Source organism: Sciurus carolinensis, chromosome 7, assembly GCF_902686445.1.
Source record: "Sciurus carolinensis chromosome 7, mSciCar1.2, whole genome shotgun sequence".
Lineage (NCBI taxonomy): Eukaryota > Metazoa > Chordata > Mammalia > Rodentia > Sciuridae > Sciurus > Sciurus carolinensis.
Genome location: NC_062219.1, coordinates 16,652,579 through 16,666,138, shown reverse-complemented (window position 1 = coordinate 16,666,138; position 13,560 = coordinate 16,652,579). Strand labels below are relative to the sequence as shown.

Genomic DNA, 13,560 nt, shown 5'->3' with positions numbered 1-13,560 from the left:
CAGTCAAGCTCACTGGTGTCTAGTTGCTCGTTGGTGAAAACCAGAACTTCTGGTTTAATAATATATTATTTAACTTTGTTATTCAGTTATTGAGGGAAAAATATCAAGAAAGAACAAATCTCAGGATTTTTACCAGGTTCTGATAGAACCAGGCTGTGCTAGTCTATCAATTCCTGTCTAATAATTGACAGCATTTATGTGTTGATTATATTAACAGCTTAATACTTAATGAGTTGATGAAATTACTCTCATGCATGCTGTGTGTGATTTCACATGGGATTTTTTATTATGTTTTTTTTTTTCTTTTTTCTTTTTTTTGCTGCTGGGGTTGAACCTAGGGAAGCTATTCCACTGATCTACAACCCTAGCTCTAGCCCTTTTTATTTTTTATTTTGAAACAGGGTTTCACTAAGTTGCTGAGAATCTTGCCAAGTTGCTATGCCTGGCCTCGAACTTGCAATCTTCCTACATTGGCCTCCCAAATCACTGGCATTACAGGCACATACTATCATGCCCACAAATGGTATGTTTAATGGCAATAAATTAGAAATGCTCTTCCTATATGAGGAATTTTATTGAGAAACAAAATACTTTTGAAGCTTTTTTACTTATATGGCATTGACAGAAATGGTCCTAACTTCTTTAATCAAAATAAGGCAATTTATTGAAGGCCTGTAATCCCAACAGCTGGAGAGGCTGAGGCAGGAGGATTGTGAGTTCAAAACCCTCAGCAAAAGTGAGACATTAAGCAACTCTTACCTTGACAAAAAAAAAAAAAAAAAAAAAAAAGAGAGAGAGAGAGAGAGGAAAAAAAAACCCCACACCTCCACACACACCTCCTAGTCCAAGCTTCTATCTAGCTCTTTAAGGAATTCAGCTGACCTGCTGAGCTAGACATGCATTCTCAAGTTGCCAAAAACCAGATCCCATGTGAACACAGATATGACATTCTTCTTTCAGCATTCTGCAGGCCTGGAAACCAGATTTCTTTCCTCTGGCCTGATCAGATACAAGAGGACAGCCTAGTTAATGAATGACTTGGACCACACAGAGAACAGGCTCCACAGCTGCAACCACACCCAACAACAATCCAGCCATTGTGCCATTAGGTGCTAAGCAAACAGGGGCCACAGTGGAACTCTGTGTTCCTCCCTGCCAGGGCTCGGAGTGTCCTGAGTATGCATTCACTAGCGTAACCAAACACTTGTACATGCCTTCAGCTCATCCCAAGAAGCATGCTTGGAATAAATCTCCCAGAGTGGAATAACTGGGTCAACACAACTGCAGTTAAAGGTTTCAGAAACTGCCCCACGAAAGACCATAATTCCCACTGGAAGTGTATGAGACTTGTTTCCCTTCACCTTTAGAAATTTAATTATTATAATTTTCACCATTTTCAAGGACCAATAAATGAAAACTCCATCTCCTCACTTACTTCCTACACTACATTATTAGTATTGACTTTTGTGTCTTGTTACATGCTTTCAATGAGCCACGTCTTACTTCGCCTTACTACATGCCCTGAGGGAAGGAGACAGCAGATAACTTGTCCATATTTATTGTATTGGCTGATGATCCTTTTAAAACTCAGGCACATGTCACAAATAATAATGCACTTCTAAATCTGTTTCTACTATACTGGGTCCTTAACTTACATGCTATTGGAGGCCAGGGACACAAGTTTGGATGTCTTAAAGACAGAAGAAGGGGAGGGTAGAGGCAGCTGCTATCTAATCAGAAACCAATGCTCCTTCTAACATTTTGAAAAATCTGTTCTTTTCTTCCCACTTTATTCACCTACAGACTTTCAAAAATTTTGTTTTTGATGAATATTTAAAATGTGACAATGTGACATTGCTCATAAGTTTTATAAAAATATCATCCTAATCTTGTTAAAAATGAATAAATGTGTGCATCTGTATATGAATAAATGAGTGTATATACAAATAAAAGTAACCAGAAGAAAGTATAACAAAATATTAATAGTTGAGTTTTGCTAGATGGTTTTAATTTTCCTCTTTATATTTGTCTGTATTTTCCAAATTTTCTGCAGCAAATCTATTTTGCATTAATAATTAGAAAAAAGTTCAAATATGTTATAAAGAGTTACTGGGCATGTAATCTCTCCACATCTGTGAAACACCACTCTTACAATCTTCATAGTTAAATCCAAAAACATTATCAGAAAGGACACAAACAGAGATCACAATACATTTCCAATTGGCTGCCAAGTCCCATTAATGCTGGCAGCAACGTGGGACATTATTTTCAAAAGGATTTTGAAGCTGAGTCCACACTCCCTGGGGACAGTGCTGTGATTAATATCTAGCATGGGCTGACAGAGTGAAGTGTAAGCATCAGGCTTTTAATTCAACCTGAAATACTCAGTGCCCGGCAGGACCTTAGAGGGTGTCTGACTGAGATCCCCCATCAGCAGATGAGGAAACAGGGGGCCAGAGATAGGAAGCAACTTACTTAGGGTTCTAAAGGCAGAGCCAAGGCCAGACCTAATTCAGGAACCCTCGACTTTGGTCTCACTTTACCTTTGGCTCATTCACTCACACTCATATAGTTTTCTCTCCCCAGTAACAAAGCATGAGTTCATCTGTCCTCACCTCTGAGAACATGGCTCTCTCCAAACTCTCCTTCCTGTCAGTATTTCTGCCAGGACACCTGGTCTTCCCTGACACTATTTCTTAGGTGGTGGGCTATCTTCTCCACAAAGTCTGTCCAGAGAAATCCTACGGATACATACTGAGGCTCATAAGTAGTGACTGCTCTGTCCAGTACAGAGCAGTACCAACAAGGCAAGGACCAGGAGCTGGCATCCAAAGTGTGTTAAGCAAAACTGTCAGAAAGAAAGCCCTTCATAGGGGATGGAAAGTGGGGGTGCTGGGGAATGACAAGGACCAAATTACGTTATGTGTATGTAAAAATATGTCACAATGAACCCCACTATTATGTATGATGTATGATTATAATGTACCAATTAAACAAGCAAACAAACAAGAAAGCCCATAACAGTATTCAATGTTTTGCAGACATATTTGTACAGAGGCCCTTAAAATGTACAAAGTACACAAAAAAGTTTGGAAGGAAATACAACAAAATATCAAAAGTAGTTTTCAATAAAGGGTGGTATTTTAAATTGTTATTTTGCATCTTTCAAGTCTTGTGCAAATGAGCACAACTTTTTATAATAAAAGTTGTTAAAACAGGGAGATCATTTCAAAAAAATGAACACAGTTTAAGTAGTGAGAAGACATTTACAAAAGCATATAAAAGTATAACCTATATTTCTGCCTCGTATGTCACATAATCATGCAAATATAAACTTACACAAAAGAAATTTACAGTGATGGAATCCTGTAATACTTTAGTGGAACTTCATTTGTTTAATTTTTTTTTCTTCAGTACTAGGGATTGAACCCAGAGCCTCATGCATGCTAGGCAAACATTCTACCACTGAACTACACTCTCAATTCTTTTTTTCTTTTGAGATAGGGTCTTGCTAAATTACCTAGGCTGGCCTCAGACTTTTGATCCTCCTGCTTCAGCCTCCTGAGTAGCTGGGATTATAGGTGTATGCCACTATGGCCAGCAAATGAATGTATTTTAAAATCTTATTTGCCTTTTTAAAATACAAAAAAAAATCCTAATAAATTTAAAGTGGAGGCATAACACTGCATTTCTAGCACGTGCAACCATTGCAAGATGACATGTTTTCTTCGTGTTCACTTACTTGGAGAGAAGAGGATTTACATAACTAGATAGGGGTTATGTTGCTTTATTTCAAAATAACTTAAAATTTAACACTTAGGGCATTAATTTCTTTAAGCTAAGTGTTGAAACTTTCTAATTTTTTTTTTGTACATGTATTTTCTTAGTTGTAGATGGACACAATACCTTTATTTTATTTATTTACTTTTATGTGATGCTGAGGATCAAACCCAGAGCCTCACTTGTGGGAGGCGAGCGCTCCACCACTGAGCTACAACCCCAGCCCGAAACTTTCTAATTCTTATTCACAGATGAATGTAAGTATGTATACAAATGTATAGTCAGCCCTCTATCTCTGAGGATTCTGTGTCCACAGATTCAACCAACCTTGGATTGAAAATACTCAGATTTAAAAAATTGCATCTGGAGCTTGATGGTAAAGCAAGTGTTTAGTGTGTACGTGGGAGACCCTGGGTTTAATCCCCAGAATGCACAAAACATTGTATCTGTACTGAACATGTGTAGACATTCCCCCTTGTCATTAGTCTGTCAATAGTACAGCACAACAACTATTTACTTTTACATTGTAGAGGTATTATAAGTAATCTAGAAATAATTTAAAGTATACAAGAGGACTTGTGTAGTATGCGGTGTCATTTTACATAAGGGACTTAAGTTAGCATCCATGAATTTTGGTACTTCAGGGGTCCTGGAACCAATCCCTCATGGGTATCAAGGGACGACTATTTATTTAGTAGGCCTTCCTTATTACAAATCAGTACAAATGTCAAGTCTTTTTTTGTTTTGTTTTGTTTTTCCTTTTTTGGTCAAATTCTTCATTTTAATTCTCTTTTTTCTTTTGAGATACTTCCTTAATATTCTTTAAACAAAACTTAATTTTGAGACACGTTCAACTGTAGAACACAAGACTTTACATGGAGAACTCACCCGGAGTCCTTACCTGGCAACACAGGAATGATCTGACTCTCTGGTCCCCAGGAGGTGGAGTGAATTCCCGTCTCTGTGACTGATGAGGTGACCAGCAGGTTGGGGGCAGTGACTTTCTGGGACTTTTCCAACAAGGAGTGCTGCCTCGCATGTTCACTCAGCCCCGATGTGCCTGGCTGAGCAGGGCCAGCTGGCGTGTGGTTCACCACCTTGGGGTCAAGGCCCACTGAAGCACAGAAGAGTTTAATTAGTTGCTGAATTTTTCTTTCTTCTTTCTTTCTTTCTTTCTTTTCTTTTCTTTTCTTTTTTTTTTTTAATGTGGTGTTGGGGATCGAACTCAGTGCCTCATGGGTGCTAGGCAAGCACTCTACCACTAAGTTACAACTCCAGCCCCCTGAATTTCTTTTCTGAACTTTTTTCTTTTTTTGGTACCAGGAACTAAACCCAGGGGCACTTAATCACCGAGTCACATCCCAGCACCCCCCCTTTAAAAAAATATTTTATTTAGAGGCAGGGTCTCGCTGAGTTACTTAGGACCTCACTAAGCTGCTGAGGCTGGCTTTGAACTTGTGATCCTCCTGTCTCAGCCTCCCGAGCTGCTGGGATTACAGGTGTGCACCACCACACTCATTCTTCTTTTCTGAACTTTTAAAACCACTACCTTTTCAGGTGATTTAAAATCATGGATATTTGGGACTAATAACCCACCCATCTAACATGTCAGACCCCCCAAAAAAACTTCTTTTTAGTTTTCAGTGGGTAATCTTCTTTCTCTTCTTCCAATAATTTAACTTCCCCCAAAAATCAAAAACATATGCGATGGACATAGACAAAACTTAAACTTTACTTTTGAGACTCTTTCCTTCAAACCAGTACTTCCTTAACCCATTTTGTTCCATCATCCCAGATGTAGAACACCTATAAAAACTTAAATACAGAGTCAGGTTTTGTAGTGCATGCCTGTAATCCCAGCAGCTCGGGAGGCTGAGGCAGGACTGCAAGTTCAAGGCCAGCCTCAACAAGTTAGCAAGGCCCTAACCAGCTTAGTGAGAGCCTGTCTCAAAATAAAAAATATAAAGGGTTGGGGATACGGCTTAGTGGTTAAGTACTCCTGGGTTCAATTTCCAGTACCAAAAAAACTTAACTATAGTATATAACATGCAATCATAGTATAACAATTATAATATAATGCTAATGAATATCAATATAACAGTACTTCTTCTTATTTTCAACCTATTTTAATGCATCTGTCAATTTTTTTTAACTATTCACAGCAAAAAACTTGGTATCTAATGAATTAAATTTTTTATAGCTTTTCTCTCTTGCATGCATGTGACACTGTAAGACTGATGTATAACTCTGACTTAGACATACCCTCGTGCGTCATAAATGTTCTTTAAAAATGATCAACACAAAATGTTCATTCACTTCAGTTTTTTTTTTTTTAAATCATATGTTATGCTGTATTTTTAGGATGGAAAAATCTTGAAAAAAATTAAAAACATATGCAATATTAAAAACTTGGCATTTGCAACTCAGACTAGAAACTCAGTGAATTCCCATTTAAGGCAAAGCTTCTTCACAGAGTTACACGTCACACCAGCAGAGCAGGGACAGTGCGTTCTATTTTATCCTGAGAGCACTGACAGCCCTGCTCCATCCCTTCCAGCCCCGCGCCTGACAGGCAACCTGGCGGACTCACAGTTTTGACAGAAAGCCTCATCAGACCCATCAGGACATTGCTGCTCCCCGTCGCACGCCAGGGAGATATCAATGCAGCAGCCATTGTCACAGAAGAAGTGGTAACGTGAGCAAACGTTCAAGCAGCCTGTTTGTAAACAAGTCTCGAGTCACAGGGGTACAGGAAAAGTTAAGACTTCCACCGTGCCCAGGTGAACAACAGATGCCAGGGAAAGGGGAAACGCATTCAGGTTAAGAGAGTGGATAATGAGGAAGACCTAACAGAGTGTAGGCCACGGATTCTGGAAAGGTTAGAGGGTCTCTTGACCCTCTGAGTGAATTCTCAGGAATCCCCAGGGCTCTCTGTGTGGCCTAGGAGGTGGGAACTGAGGAGCAGCAGCTCTGGCTCATCTGGCCACCAGGCATCCTCCCTCAGTTGTCCCACTCTGCATTCATTATTCACCCATCACTGGATCCTCCTCTTCCTCTGGCCATTGATCAGTCCTTTGTAGGTCACCAAACACTGTTCCACCACTTGGCTGTTTTAATAAATGCACTTTTTTTCATATGCTGAGTCCTACACTCTTGTTCCTCAAGTAATACTGCTTACTGAGATTATCTTCCTACTATTGAATCCTATTTATTGACAACATAATATCCTTGGTGCTACAGAGAACAAACAGAATCTTTAGCTACAGGTTTTATGAATTTATTTTCATCATTTTGACATTTTTCTCTACTGGAGCTCTTAGGAGTATTTAACCTGTAGTGCAATTACAAGAGCTACAAATATTTTCATGAGAGGCATTTTTTCTTCACCCTGGATTAAGCCAACTTTTCTAGACTAGCTACATGAGAATCAGGTAAGTGTCTGGCACTAATAATACTGATGAAAGGTATCTACCTAGAATTAGGTCATAAGATATTCCACAAATTTTATGGGGAAAGAAATAATGGAATAGACAATTCTCTCAGGAACAGGGAGAGTGGCAAATTATATGATATTCCACCAAGGATGGTGGCTGAGTAGAGTCCACACCCCCAAGTGAACTCTTAGACACATATTTTGTTGAAAAGCAGTTAAACTAAGAGGTGGGAAAGGAGTCTACCTGGGAGCGAGGCAACTGAAATACAATTTGAAACAGCAGAAAAAGAGGGAAAAGAAAAGAAATGGTGGTAGAAGCTCTTCAGGAAGCAGGGGAAGCCAAGAAGCTGCAGCTATGATGGGAACTTGGGCCTGCCAAGGAGAATCACCTCCATACCCCTCGGGCATCAGGGCAAAAAGCAAAGGGGAACTCTGATCAATCAGGATACAGTTATTACCATGTTTCTTCAGTTCATGACATGAAAATCCTAGCTATCTCCAGGTTTTACTTACTTTTGGGTAGTTTTAAAAATAGATATCTATATTTAGAATTTGTCTATTGCTAGATTAGCATTCTCCAAACTTCTCCAAACTTTTTTGATCACATATCATGATCAGTAATATATTATTGAACACACATCTCAAATTTATTTATAAATAATATGTTCATAGAGTTCCAGTATCTTTTCTACCCTAAAAATGTCTGGGGGGTCCAATCTGGAGACCACTGATCTAGATCATATTGGAAGTGCTTTCTCAGTTGCTATCTGAATAGATTTTTTCCCCCAGACATGCAAAAGGTATTAAAAATATTGATATATTCAAAATTGAACCTGGTTACCATCATATAACCAGGGGTACCTACTTGTCTATTTACTAGTAGGTGCCATTCTTAGTTACCATAATAGCTGGGACATTAATCCCAATATTAATACATACAATAAAAGAAACAGAAACACAGCTCTATCCCTGCCCGTTTTTCACTATTTATACAGGATGTTCCATTAACTTTAATTCATTGTATGTTCTTCCAATATAACCAGTAAGTGATTCCAGGTAGTGGTAGCACTACCATAATATTTTCTAATTTCCTATATAAAGTTACATACACAAGACCTACATCAAAGTGGCCTTTCTGTAAATGATTCACATCACTCTCTGTCACTTCAAATATATTTTATTATCATCTTGGAGAAGGGCCAGAAATTAACAACTAGTCATTCACCTGGAAATCTGGCCTGAGTAAATAAATAGGGAGAGGAGTCAGCCATCTGCTTATGGCAGCACAGGTCCTTCATCCCTTGCAGGCACCCAGGCTGTACAAAAGCAACTCCCTTCTGATTTCTGTGCAGATGACAGACTATGGGCATCTTCTTCCCAAGGGTACTCTCCTCCCAGGATCAGAACCTGACTCAGTCCCTGCCCAGATGAGACCCCCTGGCTTTGGACCTGTACTGGTGAGTTGTGGGCATCCTGATGCTGAGCTCCTAGTGGCCTTACTGTATGCCCAGCCACCAAGGTACTCAACAGTGTCCTCAATAGCTGGCAGCCTCTCCTCTGTGACTCAGTAAATCAACAAGTCTGATCAAATCTGAACTGTACTGGACAGACTCACTATCCTCTGTGACCTCATGATGCCAGTGTGGGTGGGAGTTTGGTATCTGGCCTGTCACGTGCAGTTATGCCTCCTTACTCACAGTAAGCTTAAACCTTGGCAGGACGAGGCTCCCATGCCAATCAAAATTTTAATGCTGCTTATGCAAATTTTCAAGGTTGTCAAATCCTTAGGATTCTAATATCTCTAGCTGTTTGTAAAACTTAATTTCCAATATGCACACTTATGCTTTTGATGGAAAACTAAATCCATGACAGTAGAAGTAAAGCACAGTCAAATTCCAATTCTTACAACCTTATTCTTCAAACAGCTAGCTCAGTTACCTTCCAGATCCTGAGCGTTGAAGACTCAGTAGTTAAGAACATCAAAGACTTGCTGCAAGTTTGCTAGCATTACGGCTAGTGAAGACCAAGTTTTGTGAGACTAGATGTTTCAGGAGAATGGCAGCCACAACTACTGAGTGTAGTGGCTGCCAGTCCTGCGCATGCAGACACTAATGTCTGATGACTAAATGGCAGGATCCTCAAGCGTACAGGATCTCAGCACTTCTCCAGAAGCGAGTTGTGCAGGACTTCCCTCTGCAACACATGTGATGGATTTATGCTGAGGACTGAACCCAGGCCTTGTGCATGCTAGGCAAGCACTCTACCAGCTGAGCCATATCCCCAGCCCATAATGGATTTATTTTTTTTTAACTTGATGAACTAATCTTAGAAATGCAGATGTTTTGAAAAGTAAGAAGCACAGATAAATGAGTAAATGAATTCTATATTGCTCAACACAATGTGAGAACTAATATATGTTTTAAAAGTATAGTTAGTGTATCTACACAATGGTATAAGTGTTCATGAACACTTTTAAGTAATGCTTTTCAACTGACCTGTGTACTTTGCATATATTAATTTGTCTTAACTGCACTCCCCAGTCAGACTCTTTTCTTCCTTTCTTAAAGATTCTGAAATGAATTATTCTATTAGCAATTGATTATACCCAAGAAGTAAGTCTTTCTTCTACCATGTGGTATGCCCTTTCTTGCCCCCCTCCATATTTTATTTTTTACTGACAAATAATAACAGTACATGTTTATGGGGTGATGTTTTGTTTACTTCTGGTGATGTGATGTGGTGTTTTGATGTAAGTATGCACTGTGGAGTAATTAAATCACCTAATTAACATATCTATCACTTCACCAACATTTTTTTGTGCTGAGAACATTTAAAATCTCTTAGAGCAATTTCAAAATATACATTATTGTTAACTATAGTCACCGTGCTATTACTGAAACTTTAACTAGTGCCTCCTACATCACCCTAGCCTCTAGTAACCACCACTCTATTCTGTTTTTATGAGTTGAGCTGTTTTAACTGTACTCACAGCTGCATACATACACACAGTTTTGAACATACGTATCAAAAAGGCCTTCCCATCTTTAAACAAAACATTCTCTTGGAAAAGACAGGAATTGTCTTTTACGAAGGCAAGTGAGGGAAGATGAAATATCTTTCACCTCATCCCTTCTATTTTCATCCCCTGGGAGTATTTCCTCCACCCCACGCAGTTATCCCCTGTTTTTTAATTATACTCTTAGTAAAAACTATCTCATTCAATAATCACCAAATATAAAACAGAAAAGCCCAGGGAATGAACAGCTAGGATAAAAAAAATGCTCATCCAACACCATCCTTCTAGTTGGACTCCGGTTCGCTGTGGTAAATGGAGGGGAAAATGTCCTCACCTCCTGGGGAGTAGGTCCTGGGAAGCACTGTCACGGACACGTTGTCGGAGCTTCTCTGACCAGCAGTGTCAGTCACGATCAGCTGGAAGGTGTACGTTCCTTCCTGCAGGTGGGTCAGCTTCAGGGTTCCTGGTTGGGGCACCTGGCACACAAACAGGATACCTCATGTTAGTGAGGAGGTCTGAGCATGGCATCCATCATCCTCACGAGCTGGACCTCAGTGTGGTCCTAGAAGCAGTTCTATGACCTGCCCCTCTACTCCAGCTCCACAGCTGCTAAACACTAAATCCTAAGCTACTCTGGCCCCACCTTGAATCCACCATTTCCAGTGTTATCTGAACTGACAATAGCCTTGATCGAGGACGCCTTCGGTTGTTCCAAACCTACCAAGCTCCGTGTGCAGTATTGAGTCCCCTCCCTCTCGGCAGGCTATCTCACCTACTTCAAGGAGAAAGTCAGGACCATGACTGCATTACCCACCTCATCCTGGGCATGTCCCTGTCCCCTTCGCCGCCTCCTTCCTGACACCTGTATAGGATGAGCTATCCCTCCTGTGCTCTGGGTCAATTCCTCTCTTTAGTCCTTGACTTTCCTTCTGACTTTCAGAATAATGACCCACCAATTAATTTCTTTTTTCAAATAGCCTTACTATTACTAAGCTCACGTTTCTCTCATCCTAAAACGTAAGTAAAACAAGAAGTTAAATATTCCTGAACCTTCGGGGTCCTCTAGGCTCAGCTGCATTTCCTTCCATCTCGCCTGAGTTCCTGGCGGGCAGCTGCCCTGTACTGGCTGCTTCCCTCGGCTCATGTCCCATTTCACCCTCACCCACTCATGTGGCTGCTCTCCCCACACTCCCCTGAAACCGTCACCTGGTTCTCAAGATCAACAATACTTGTGTTTAAAATTTCCTTCTTTCCTTCCTCCCTCCCTTTCTCTCCCTCTTTCTTTCTCTCTCTCTCTCCTCCTTCCTTCCTTCCTTTCTTTCAGCAGGTTCCTTTTATGTTGCCAGGCTGGTCTCAGACTCATGGGTTTAAGTGATCCTCCCAGCCAGCCTCCCCAGCAGCTGGGACTACAGAGAGTTTTTCACTGGCTTTCTTACTGGATCTAACAAAGATGGTTACTCCTACCTTTTTGAACCCCTTGCCTCCTTGGCCTGTTTCTATCCCAGAGTTCTCCCAACCGAGCCTGCAACACCTGCTCAGTTCACTCCTGCTCACTCCCTTATCCTCAGGCAGTACTCTCTATTCCTCTCACCATCCGAGGCAGCTCCCTGACCACTGCAAAAGCAAGAGGCCTAGGTCTGTGCTGTGGTTCTGGAAGTCATTCCTGACACTCAGAGGAAAGACTGTTTCTTTAGCTCTTCAATGATTCTATTAACTATTTAATATCCAGACCCCTTTCTGGTCCAATGAACTAGTTTGGATATTGTTCTCTGGAAATGAACACTGACCTTTATGCAGTTCACTACACTGTTGCACTAACAGACTTGCAATTACATTATTTTTATATATGAAATCCTACAAAGGGGACTGCTGAATATAACTTTGGTTTAGAGGACTTGTCAGTACTATATATACCAACCAGCAGAATGCTTTACAACAATTTACAGGCAATATAACGAGATACAGTGGTGGTTGTACCTGGTGCTGCTTAATAATTACCCAGAACTGTTGCTAAGGTGTTCCAGGCCCAGCTGAGTCTGAGTCACAGGGTTGGAGAATGAGGTCTGGGATTCTGCACTTAACAAGCACTCCCAGGTGACCCACCGACTGCTCTGGATGAAACACTGGTGAATGGTTCAAAGCACAGACAATGCCATGAAGCCAGGAGCTGGATGGGCATCAAAGCTCAGTATGCCAGTGTGAGTCTAAAACTTTGCAGGCCTGGGATGTGCTTGGAAGTCTCCTTTTCCACACTGGGCTGGAAGGACAGAGAATCTCTCTGCAAGGGACCAACCCCTCCATCAAGGCTTTGCATACCTCCCTAAGCCCCTCATTCCCAGTGCAAGAAAACACTGGATCCAGGTTCAGATCATAACACTCACTTCAACATCCTGGGTGCACTTGCACATTTAGATCTATTAAGGTACATATTCCTTCCCTGGCTCTTTTTATTCATTTAGATAACAAAAGCTGTCTTGCCTTGATATCAGACATTTAGAAAGTGTAGAACCAGAAAATAGACGTTGTTCCTTCAAGGCACCAGGTACCCTTCTAGACATTTTCTCATGTTAATTTGACACTAGAAAGAGGATTCAAACTATTTCACAAACATGCTCCAAGTTTCAGGATAAAAAACACAAACATATAAACACATACACACAACATACCCAATTTGGAACTTGAAGAGAGATGATTTACCTTGAATAAAACCAGAAGTGAGATCCAGCTGGGCACAATGGTGCATACTTGTAATCCCAGCAGTTTCGGAGACTGAGGCAGGAGGATCTTTCAAGTTCAAAGCCAGCCTCAGCAACTTAGCAAGGCACTAAGTAACTCAGGGATACCCTGTCTCTAAATAAAATATAAAAAAGGGCTGGGATGTGGCTCAGTGGTTAAGTGCCCCCAGGTTCAATCCCTGGTACCCCCTACCCCCCAAAAAGTGAGATCTTCTGTTCAGCAGTAGCAGAGCCTTTGATGGTTGGTCTCTGACCAAAACAATGTATGACAGCCTGTTTTCTGATACAATTCCATCTCTCTAACTGAGATTTCAGTGGTTAGGAATGTTTGGGAGAATACAAAATAAGTAATACCAGTTTTTAAAATTTTTTTCCAGCATGTAAGCTAGCATGCAATTGGCTTTGATTTAATAATGAAGCTGTTAGTATAAACAGAATCCATCCTTTAGTAAGCTTCCAGGCATTCTATAATCACTATTGCCTGAATGTCTGCATCCTTCAAAATTCATATATGGAAACCTAATCCCAGTGTGATGGTGTTTGGAGGTGGAACTTTGGGAAGTAACTAGGTCATGAGAGTGGTACTCTCGTGAATG

The 13,560-nt window shown here is 40.6% G+C and overlaps 1 protein-coding gene across 3 annotated transcripts in view; it reads right to left on the bottom strand.

Moving 5' to 3' along the window:
• Lrp11 (LDL receptor related protein 11) overlaps positions 1-13,560 on the bottom strand; it is a 73,892-nt gene that overhangs the window by 48,682 nt on the left and 11,650 nt on the right. For all 3 annotated transcript variants that reach the window (XM_047557145.1, XM_047557147.1, XM_047557146.1), the window contains exons 3-5: positions 10,564-10,705; positions 6,371-6,496; positions 4,682-4,894 (exon numbers count right to left, since the gene is read on the bottom strand). In XM_047557145.1, coding sequence (XP_047413101.1) covers positions 4,682-4,894; positions 6,371-6,496; positions 10,564-10,705 — 481 coding nt within the window. The remainder of the gene's footprint in view (positions 1-4,681; positions 4,895-6,370; positions 6,497-10,563; positions 10,706-13,560) is intronic.